The sequence below is a fragment of the Mytilus trossulus genome, chromosome 14 (genome assembly GCF_036588685.1).
Source record: "Mytilus trossulus isolate FHL-02 chromosome 14, PNRI_Mtr1.1.1.hap1, whole genome shotgun sequence".
In the NCBI taxonomy this organism is placed as follows: domain Eukaryota; kingdom Metazoa; phylum Mollusca; class Bivalvia; order Mytilida; family Mytilidae; genus Mytilus; species Mytilus trossulus.
The window spans coordinates 48,228,892-48,241,265 of record NC_086386.1 but is presented as its reverse complement, the minus strand read 5'-3'; the positions used below and the strand labels follow the sequence as shown (position 1 = coordinate 48,241,265).

The following is a 12,374-nucleotide window of genomic DNA, read 5'->3' as shown; positions in this document are numbered from 1 at the left end:
ACATTGCTATGCTCTGATTAAAATAAGCTTTTAAACAATACTTTTTATTTTTAGTTTATAATTATTTTAAAAGTAGATGTGTAATGAATTGCTTTTGATATGCAGTTGGACAGTGAAGTAACACCTCGTTAGTTTCGTATATATATGCAAAGCAGTAATTTTATTCTTAAAAAAACATACCAGTAGGTATCAAAAAACATTTATTCAGTGTCTCAGTGATCAAAGGATTAAATTAAGAAACAAAACTGATAACATTACATGTACCATTTATGTGCAAATTAATGATTACAATGCTGATTAAGATCCCTGAAGTTTATTTTCAACTGGTCTAGAATACCATTATAAACCAAAATTTGACATATGCACTAGTCTTTTGTTGAATACTGTTTACTGGCCTCTTAATTTATTTGTTTTCTGTGATCTAATGGTACTGAACTGACCTAAAGTGGTTTTGGGCTCAACCCCCAACCCAGGGTTTTACTAAAGACTTGAAAATAAATATTTGCCTCACAGTAAATGACATGACAGTGTTCACCATAATGGAGTAACAAATTTTTATGAACTGTAAAAAAATCTGTGCAAATTTTGTTAAATTCTGTAAAACTGTTTTTTAGGAGATGCTTATTTACAAAATGTGACATAAAAAACGAAACAAATCAAATCAACAGTTACATTAATTCCAGTGTATAAGTACAGCTTGGTACTGTTATGTGAAAAAACAAAATGAATCCACTAAGAAATGTCAGAAGTTTTCTCTGGCATCCTTGCTTCTTCTTCCACTAAAAACTGACTGTCACCAAATATCACAATAGAGCTGAAAGTTGCATTAAACACCAATCAATCAATTAATATAAGATAAGTACTACATACCTAGACATTGTTTCAGAACTAAGATCTCCATCATCTGTTGTAACTGAGTCTCCTGTAACAGACATGTGACACGGTTATATGTAGGGGTCAATAAAAACATTCAACACAGAAATATCTCAAATACTCTACTTAAATATCAAACAAGAATGTGTCCCAATTTCACAGATACTCCATCCTCGCTATCATTTTTTATGTTCAATGGACTGTGAAAATGGGATAAAATCTCTAATTTGGCATTAAAATTAGAAAGATCATAGCATAGGGAACATATTTATTAAGTTTCAAGTTGATCGGACTTGAACTTCATCAAAAACTTACACTAAAACTTTAACCTGAAACCTGACCGACGGACAAACAGATGTACAGACGATCAAACGGTCAGACGGTCTGACAAACACACAGACCAGAAAACATAATGCCCATAAATGGGGCACAAAAAAGAAATTGAATGTCTGCATTATTTAAGAGATAATTGTATTGTATTTGAAGCTTTGCGGATGTCCATCAGTAATTTTACTGTTGCAAATTTAGTTTACCTGGCAACGTGGAGTGGAGACAAGTAAACGGGTTTTTGCGACAGTAAAACTACCGATGGACGTCCGTAAAGCTTCAAATACAATACAGTTACAAATGTATCTCTTTTCTAATGCAAAACAACTTCATAATTAATTTCAATCATTTTTTCAGTGTCAAATTTGTATTTAAGAAAATTCTTCTTTGGTCCCTAAACTAGGTGACATCATAAGTATGCTTCCGGCGTCAAAAGTTTTCTGGCTTCTTGAACGCTTCAAAAAAGATTTAAGGTGCAACATGTGAGTTTTTTTGGCTTATTATTGTACGAATTACATGTCAATACATTCTGCAATTCAAAATGTCGGCTTCCTTAGTTACAGACAAGGAGATAGAGAATTTTACGCTTATTATCAACCAATCAGAAACATTGATACAAAATAATTGCATTAGAATTAGACATGTCTATCATATCTATAGGAATGATTATATCTTGGTCATTTGTAAGTATCCTTTTACTCCTAAAACTCACTAGATCAGAAAACTGACATTTTACGATGTAATCAATTTACATTTATTAAAGCAAGACTGTCATGACATGAGACAGGCCTGACAATGTAGAAAATAAGAAAGTCATAGGCTCATACAAACTCAATCAGATATTAATGGTCTACCATGTTCAGAATACAAATGGAAAATGATCGAAAAGTAAATAAATCAAAGCCTGAAAGGCTGTAAAAGCAATTGCTGCCATGTTTATGTTTTGGGGACTTTTTTTTCATCCACATATATTTAAGAATTAAACATGACAGGAGTGTTTTCTAGTGAGAATTAAGAAGGTTTTAACTTTATATCAATTAAAGACTTTAGCAGAAAGTCATTTTTAATATGTTTTATATTTCACAAGGAGACGTTTACCAGGCTAAAGTTGGGGTCAAATATACATGTGCTGAAACATATAACTCCAAGAGAAATTATTATGGATTATCCCCTAGTAGTGTTTGTAACTGGACAATAATTTCCTTTATTGATTTAATTTTCATAATTAATTTAAATTTAACACTTCAGTTAAAACATTTCAACTTTCCAGACGCAAATGTTAAAAAAAGGGAAAGAAACAAAATATTTTACAAGGCATAAACAGAGACATATATACACAGAGATTGGCAACTCCGTGAAATCCCGTTAACGATCGCGGCCCAGAATGAGATTCTCGTCGATAAAATTTAGAACATGTGTATATATGTCTCTGGCATAAACATGTAAAAAATAAATATATATTTCAGCTGACTAAAAATATTTTCATAATGTTACTCTGTCATTATTTCTTAAAAACTAAGTCCCAAACATTATTGCTCAGTTGATATGTGTCATCCTCATGGGGTACGAGATAACTATAATTATCGTGCAATCCCGAAAAGAGGGGCCATCACAGACAAACATGACATTAAATCGTCATTATACGAACAAGAACAAACAGCTCTAAGTTGCTTTGATATTTATCCAATTTTCAGGAAACATTGTGAAAATGATCTTCAATATTTCGAATTCATGTGAAATAAAATTGCAAACACGGTGGACCGTAGAGGGTCAATAAACGAAGTAGACTCGTTCATTGGAAAGACTAGGATAATGGTTTCATCATTTGTCATGCATACCCAGTTTTGAATATGATATCCAAAAAGGATGTACTTTTTTTAATCTATGAAACTAGAAAATTCCAAATTGTAAATATCTCTTCATCTGGACTTGGCATCTATCACGTTTGGACGGGTCCATTTCATTAGTAAGGTGATCGATAAATCTTACGGAGTTATGGCAAAAAAGGAAAACAAACTTATTGTTGTGTGTTTTTAACAAGGGTTTCGTTCCTCTAAATTATTTGCGCAAACAAATCAACAAAATAGGTCAGTTAACTTTGTCTATTTTTAGATTACAGGTAATCATTTGACACTACGTATAACCTGATAACCTTGTCGAGAAGACCGCGGGACCGGCAACGTATCGGAAGTCATTTTGTATCTAAGGTCGACGTCACAGGCGACGTCTCCTTATCTCTTAGTAACTAGTAAACGTCAAACTACAAAGCTGTTGTGTATTTTATCAGAGTTATATTATAAGATATCGTCCCCACATTTATGGTGCCGTGACTAAAGGAGCTACTAAAGCTGAAATCTAGAAGAACGGGCAATTGTTGTGCCGTTACCAGACTTTTACGAAAATTTGCCGACGCAAAAGAAAGTTGTGAATTCGACCGAGAGGAGCTGTTAGTCACATACGAAAATCTACAACAGAAGAAGAAGTTACTCGACACACTGAATGAACAAATTGAGAACGCATCGGAAACAGAGGATATAGAAACGGAAATCGTAGACACAGATGAGTATACTACAAATTTTGTTATTAAACTGAGACATTTTAAGATATTCATAGATAAAACATCACAACCTATTTCCAATCAACCATCACATTCGTCTTATCAAGTTCTAAATGTAGACAGTCCACCGTTCATCCCTACTAGTTCACCTGAAATAGTACAGACAAGTTATGTCGCCCCGTCATTGCCACAGTCAAATGATGTTCGAATTTTAACAGAGACAAGCCAAATTGCCACATCAATTCCCACGTCAAGCTATGCTGTCCCGTCCGCTATATCCAGCAATCAACGTTTGCCAAAATTAACTTTACCTTCATTTAATGGCAATATATTAGAATGGCCAAGCTTTTGGGATTCGTACGAATCAGCAGTTCATTACAACCCGACATTAACAGATGTTCAAAAGTTTAATTATTTGAAGGCCCAATTAGAAAACGAAGCCGCTCAGACAATTGCCGGATTTTCTCTAACTAACGCTAACTATGCCGAAGCCGTTAATGTTCTGATAGACAGATTTGGACAGACTCATAAAATAACACAAGCACATCTACAAACACTGCTTGATATTACGCCACCCCGAAATGATCTCATAAGCTTGAGATTTTTTTACGACAAAATGGAGAGTTTAGTTAGAGGACTTGAATCGCTAGGACAGACACAGGACTCATACGGTAATTTATTAGTTCTGATTATAATCAACAAACTGCCCGGAGAAATCAGAAAGCATCTCGCGCGGGAGCATGGTACGACAAATTGGTTTTTACGAGATCTTCGAAGAAGTATAAATAAAGAGATACAAATCATGGAAGCCGGACAAGTTACACAGACAGAAAGTGGTATTTCGTATTCTACTCTTTTCGCTGGTGCTAACTCACAAAGAAAACACAACGCAAGTACTGGAAATGTTAATCAGCATTTAACAGAAAAGCCGTGCATTTTCTGCAAAGATATTCATTCGCCTGCCAACTGCCAGAAAGTACGCGATTTAGATGAACGCATCGCTATTGTTAAACGTAACAATTTATGCTTCAACTGCCTCGGTACACATCAAATAAAAGAATGCAAATCGAAAAGCTCATGTCGTAACTGTGGTAAACGACACCACACTAGTCTATGTAATGAAGTTGGACAAACCGCGAACCCCGACCAGAGAAGTGAAAACCGTTTCACTGACACGAAAGATTCCGCTCACAGTTGTACGAATGAAAGTACGACATCTACACCGACTGTAGTTAATCTTGTGAAGGATACCAACTAAAAGAAGACTCAACAATATTACACTCGTCAGCACAAACTCACTCAAAAGTATTGTTGAAAACTGCCGTGGCCCCCGTTTGGTCAGATCATAATTGCACAGATACGAATATTTTGTTTGATGAAGGCGCTCAAAGGTCTTTTGTAACGGAGAGTCTTGCGCGAAAATTAAACCTGCAGAGAGAAGGAGCCGAAAAGATTCAACTCTCATCATTTGGAGAAACCAACACTAATGCTAGGCGACTCGATAAAGCCACAGTTTATGTTGAAACTGAAACTGGACATAAAATACCTATACATGCATTAATCGTTCCAATGATAGCTACGCCGTTACAGAACCACATTCGTTACATTGACAGGAATAATAACTATTTGAAAGGACTAAAGCTTGCACATCCAGTTACGCAACAGGATTCATTCGAAATTTCAATATTAATTGGAGCCGATTTTTATTGGGAAATAATTGAAGATAAAGTTGTACGCGGAAACGGACCCACCGCAGTCAAATCTAAATTAGGGTACTTACTTTCTGGACCGTTAGAAAAACCACACTTATCAACAGCGTCAAGCATTTTCAATGTTCTTATTTCACATAAATCAGAGGAACACGACTTAGAAGTGTTTAGGAAGATTGAAGCTACAGGAATAGAATCTCCAGGAGTACACGGAAAAGAGAGCTATATAGAATTTCGCGACGACAAAGATTATGCAAAGTTACCATGGAAACACAACAACGATTAAATAGAACATTAAATATTTTTATGGACTTTCGGAGTTAAGTATGATCGAGCATATTTTGTTTGAAAATGTGTTACACAATTATGATGGACTGTTAATGGTATGCGATTTTGTTTTATGAACTACGTTAGTTCATCTGTGAAATTCAAAGAACTGTGATTTTTTTATTTTGAGAGACTTTAATCATAATTCAATGTAATTCATTTATTGTATTTCAATTTTCTTTTCTACGTAAAGTAATTTTTTTGAGGCCCCGAGAATGTCGAGAAGACCGCGGGACCGGCAACGTATCGGAAGTCATTTTGTATCTAAGGTCGACGTCACACGGCGACGTCTCCTTATCTCTTAGTAACTAGTAAACGTCAAACTACAAAGCTGTTGTGTATTTTATCAGAGTTATATTATAAGATATCGTCCCCACAAACCTGTGTAGTGATTTTGATTTTACGATAAATTTATGAATGAACTACAATTTTATGAATGAACAAGAGCACCTGACCTCTTTCTTAAAAGAACACCAATTAAACATATAAAACCGTATATTATAAGAGATAATTCAGTCAAATTTTCAATACTAAATCAACAACTGAAATGATTCCATATTTTGTTGAAACATCGAACGGAAAACGGAATCGCAAGTATAAAAATGCATTTTTTTCACTCGGACGTCTATGTTTTTTGATAGTCAAACGGTTGTCCCCCTAAATACAAAAATACATCTACAAGAACGTATGCTGAAACTTCTTAAATCCACTAACGTTTTTCAAAAGTTTCAAGCTATGTATTGCATTAGAAAACATACACAGGTGTTTAAGAATGACAGACCAGGAGCCTGTTTAACAAAATACTATGGCTTGATCTGGGCAGAGTCTCTGATCTGGGTCACAAAGATGGCCATACGCGACGGCATGAAAGCAATTGCTTTAAAAACCAACAAGAAGCATGAATACAAAATCGATTTTGACCAAATGATTATTATACATGTTATAATAGACTTTGTATTTGCAATGAGCAACACAACAAGTACCTAAAGTAGAGCAGGATTTATTTACCATTCCAAAACACTTGAGGTCACTTCTTTTATTTTTATGAGATTTTTGTTGATCAAACTTAAGTTATCTATAAGTGTTTTGTAGAATGTTATTTTACATGTTTGACTTTCAAATGTTTTTTTCTTCTTCATTTTTTTACATAGTGATGTGGATTTTTTTGTTGACTTATTATTCTTTATAGACCCTTTGATATTTACTGCCTCTTTTTTTCTTTATGAAGATGTCAAAAGTAAGAACACACGTTAAAATACAAAAGTAACTAAAACTCTCTATCAAAATCACCAACAGTTATATTGGAACAAAAATTAAAAAGGCAAATGAACAGCTGATCCTCCTACACTGGAGTAACAACTCACCGTGACCTCTCAAATCTACAGCAGCACATCGGCACGTCACTAAATGTGATATATTACTCTGAAATGAAAAAAAGAGAGTTCCTGCTATGATTGTAAAACTTTAAAACAATTCTTATATTATAAAGACAAGAGACACCACCATTGCATTCAATTTAACATAGTATTTAAACAGATTGATTGGTTGATTATTTTACAGTAGAAACAGTTTAACAGAATAAATTACATTTAAATAACAAAGCTACTTCTTGCCATTGTTATATTATAGTTTGTTTCTGTGTGTGTTACATTTTAATGTTGTGTTTCTGTTTTGTCGTAGTTCTCTTATATTTGATACTTTTCTTTCAGTTTTATTTTGTAACCCAGATTTGTTTTTTCTCTATCGATTTATGAAATTCGAACAGTGGTATACTACTATTGCCTTTATTAGCCATATTTGTTTTTATTTTTTTTAAATTAATTTTTAATTTAGCAAACTGCAATTACTTTATACTTACTGAGACCAAGGCCCATGATAAGGCTGAGAAACCTCCTCCATGAAGAAAAAGTAGTACTGGTCCTTCCTTACCACATTCATACACTCTGAAAGTCTGTTATAAAGCTAAGGAAAATTCTATCATAGTTTTGAAATGTTTTCATTTGAGGTGGTACCTAACACTACAGGGAGATAACTCTGTAAAATCAACTTAACGTTTTAATTATTTTGTGTTGTTAAGGGAATATTAAGCTTCTCAATGATCAAAATTAGTGTTTGTCAAATTGCTATATAGAATAGAATAGAATAGAATATTTTTATTTTCCAAATTAGGGCCCCAGGAGGGCACATGATACAGACAATATTATTATAAACATTAACATATGCAATACACACATAATAAAAGATATATAACAGTGTTATAAAAATAATAAAATAAAATAATATACCACAGAAAATTCACTCAACAAAATAGTAGCAATGTATTATTATTCAATGAATACTATGTTGAAATTGACTCAAGTGCACCCGGTAAGTGTATCTTCACTTTAAAAAGACAAACATGAGGCATTAGTAGTTTGTGCGGAGAAATTTCAATATAAAAAAAAAAAAAAATACAATACAAAAAGAACCCAATAAAAAACAAAGCAATTAAGCACTCCCACATTTGACTATGAGGTATACTGCAAAAAAACAAAGTATATTTAATAAAGGATATTTAATATGACTTATCTGCAGAAAGCACCAAGAGTCGGTGCTTAAAGGGAGTCCCTACTTGTACTTTATGCAGATGAGTCAAGCTCCTTAATTATTGAAAATATATTTTTAAAGCATATTTTTAAGATTATAGATTCTGTGTCCAGCCAGCAAAGATCATCAAGGGACGGTGCCAAAGAATTTGAAATTCTTCTTATGATCTGTGCAGGCTTAACAGGGTATCCAAATTCATATTAAAGAGTTAAAGTGAATTAGTTATTGCAGATTAAGTTGTACTTTAATTCTTAGTATCTTCTATATATTTGTAAAATGCAAATAGTACATTGGGATCCTCATTATTCATTATCCAAATTAATTTGTTATCAATATTTAAATTTTGAAAGTTTGGACATGATTTTAATATATTTTGCATCAATTCCTCTCTTTTTAATAAATGAGTATCACATTTAAATAAAAAATGAACTTCATCCTCAACCTCACCTGAGGTGCACCTGAGACAAATTCGGTTTTGTCGAAGAGTACCCTGGTATCTACCAAATTCAATTTGCAATTTGTGAGCAGATATTCTTAATAAAGTAATACATTTCCTTTGCTCAAAATGTCGAATTATTGACAAATAATTTTCAAAACCGAAGTTGCACTTGAATGTTACATAAGTTCGTAGTTTACCATCTTTATGTATATTTAGCTGTTTTTTCCACAATGCAGTATAGTATCCCTTAACTATCTGGCCACAGTGTAGTTTAAATGTTGAATATTTTTCAAGAATATGTTTTTCTATGCCTGACATTTTTTCCCTTAAAATATAAATTGATTCATACCAAGAGGTTTTTTTTGTTTCAAATAGCTTTTTAGAACAATTATATGCAGCTTTTAACAAGGGAAATGATGAGCCAATATTTTCTAAACGATGCCAATATCCTAAAACATGTTTGACTATATCATAGTGAAGTGGAAAACGGCCTAATTCAGACAAAGCTGCAAAGTTTGTACTCTTCCTATTAATGCCTAAAATATATTTGCAGAATTTAATATGAAGTTTTTCACAAAGTATCCTTGAGTAAATTGTATCCACTGTTATGTGTTCTTTTTTTAAACGTGCAGTAAAGGGATTGAAATATCCCCAAATTTATAATTATATAAGCAGTGTAATATTTCTGGCAAAATGGTTGGTTCAAATTTTTTGAAATTTTTATATTTTTGTCAAAGGGTCAAAGTAAATACAGTACACACAGAGAGGATGTAATCTCATACTCCCAACACAGATTCTGGTGTAACACAGTGTCACACTGTGAAACACAGATTTCCCCTCCCAAAAAACACCAAGTAATTACTCCCATCTGGGAGGGTTTTATGACCTGTTGATTGCAGGTAAAAGTAATAAAAATCAATAAAATCATGACTGCATGGTCCTGACAGTGACACGTAATTACATGTCAACTATTCTCTCACTTCTTCTTATTTCAATCATTTCCTATTTAGTTTTATTTCTGAAAGCTACATGTATAAAAAAGGTTATTGAAATGATTAAAAAAAATATATACAAAAAGTATTTTTTAGATTGGAAAATTATTTACATTCTTTAATAATCTCATAATTAAGAATGGCAACTTGATATTTACAATAAGTTGTATTTATAGTCCGTTTAAACATATAGATATTAATATATAATACATGGTTTAAAATAATAGTAACGATACAAAAAAAATGAATATAATAAAATAATGTAGATTAAATTTCATACATATTATATTTATATAATTTATTATTTAAATTTATCAAAATAAAATTGAATAAATTCAATTAAAATATATGTCTTTATTTTCTTTTAATTATTCTCCACTTACAGGTGATATTTTGTTTGTTTTAATTATGTTTCTAAGATATGAAAAATCAACACTGTCAGAACAAATTTTGAATATTTTTAATAAATAAAGTTGTGTAGGATTCTTAAATAAAATCAGATTATAATAAATTTTACAAATCTCACACTTTTCATCATTTTTGTGACTCATTTAATGACAGGAAACATAAGAAATGTCTATTGTAATCAACAACTAGTCAGTCTAGTAGCACACTTCAAAGGTAAACATAGCAATAAAATTCATGGTGTTGGGAGAAACCACACCAAGGTAATAAACAATTAAGGAGTTTTAGGGAGGAATTACTCCAAGTTTCTCCCAATTTCCTCCCAAAATTTGTAGAGTGTTGCTGGAGTTTCCTGGTGTGACACCAAGTTTTTACACAGTGTAGGGAGTATGAGATTACATCCTCTCTGTGTGTACTGTACTTTGTCAATTTTTTATGAAAATTAAATGAGCCAAATTAATTTTAGTGAAAGTGTTGGGTACCACCTTAAGCCAAATTAAGGAGTACATTGGAGAATGAGTAATTATTTCTCTTTCATATTTGGTGGACCAGATAGTACATCAAAATATTTTGTGAGTACAACATGTGAGCACCTTATATTTTTAAGTGATTTCTTAACTGAAAAGAAACAAAAAGAGTAAAGAAACTATCAAAAATTTGTTTTATGTCTTTTTAAATGGCATCTTAGACATGTTAGATAAATCTGTTAAATGATGTTAGGAAAGTAAAAATAAATCAACAGCAAATTGTCTTGTCTGAATAATTTTCCTTCAAAAAGTAGAATCTCCAAGGAATTTAACCCATCAAATAGATGAAATCATAGAACTGATTAAGTTTTGTAATAATTATACATAAAATGTTTATAACTTTCAACATGTTTCACTGTACAACAAAACAATCAAATTCTTAAATACTACAGGGATACATTTCCTTCTACTTTGACATCATGCTCATGTTCAAAATAATGATCCCAGTAAACTGGAGTATAATCTCTTTTCCTCACTATTGGTCTCTTCCCATAGCCTCTGAAAAGAAGTTTTAACATTATAAAATGAAGTATGCTGCTAAAATTCAAATACAGAAAAGGTATATGTCTTTAACTTGTTGGTCTTTACCAGTTAAGTTGGATACAGCTACACTTGGAGAGACTTTCTAGTTCAATTGTAGCCAGGATTCTGTTTCACCAAAAAAAATCATAGTAAAATTTTAACCAATTTGATGCTAACGGTAGACAAAACATTTTTTTTTCTTTCAATTTAGGCATTACATAAATAGTGGCAACTGAGCATTTGCTGAGGGTGAAACAAACATTTTTTTTTCTAAAGGGTCAAAAACAATTTTAAAATTTGTTTTTTTGTTTTTTAAAGAAATCCATAGATGCAATGGGTACATTTCAGTCTGGCAGGTTCCTTGGCCAATGTTTTTATTTGTTGTATTTGTGGTCTTCTTTCCAATGTTACTATATTGTTATAAATTTGCAATATCCGAATGACATAAATGAATGAAGTCAGGTTAATGTCCCAATATGAATTTTGGCAACTACTAGCGGTTAAACAATTATTATTTCTAATTTTATTTTTTATGCAGATAAACATAGCCTAGCCTAGTAGCAAGCAGCAGCGCTGTCATAAATATGGACTTCTTCTGATTTTACAAAAAATCAAGAGCTGTGGGTAAGTTGCATCTGTTTAAACATATGGTGATATGGCTTAAATAGCTATTTCAACACTGGTCTAGGCCAGTTTATGGTGTGTATGACTAGTATGTAATATAGGTAGTACAACTGTTTTTCTGAAAGACTGTTTTGGAACTGTTTATGGCATTTCTGCCATTAGTTCTTGTTTATCTGTGATGACATGTTATGGTATAAATCAGTTGTTCATGCAATAATAAAACTGCAAATTTAAATGTGTATTCACCCTACACCAGGTGGTGGCATTGGTGGTAAACCTCCCAGTTTGTTTTTCAAAGCTTGTTTTTCCATAGCAGACATCTTGTTCCGGAAAGTGCCCGTTTTTCTTTTGTGTAGTTTATTATCAATATAATAAATTTTCAACCTAAACATTGATTAATTATTTGGATTTCTCATTTTTTACTGTTAGAATTAAACATTAACGATATCAGTTGTTTAAATAATATAAACTACGAAAATTATATCA

At 32.2% G+C, this 12,374-nt stretch overlaps 1 protein-coding gene across 1 annotated transcript in view; it reads right to left on the bottom strand.

Annotated features, from left to right (window-relative positions):
• The window catches only part of LOC134696282 (protein phosphatase methylesterase 1-like), a 41,541-nt gene extending 29,319 nt beyond the window's left edge, over positions 1-12,222 (bottom strand). Inside the window, exons 1-5 of the mRNA XM_063557984.1 lie at positions 12,135-12,222; positions 11,141-11,240; positions 7,652-7,744; positions 7,158-7,215; positions 871-922 (exon numbers count right to left, since the gene is read on the bottom strand). Of these exons, the coding sequence (XP_063414054.1) occupies positions 871-922; positions 7,158-7,215; positions 7,652-7,744; positions 11,141-11,240; positions 12,135-12,208 (377 nt within the window). The 5' untranslated portion in view covers positions 12,209-12,222. The remainder of the gene's footprint in view (positions 1-870; positions 923-7,157; positions 7,216-7,651; positions 7,745-11,140; positions 11,241-12,134) is intronic.
• Between the last annotated feature and the right edge of the window lie 152 nt (positions 12,223-12,374).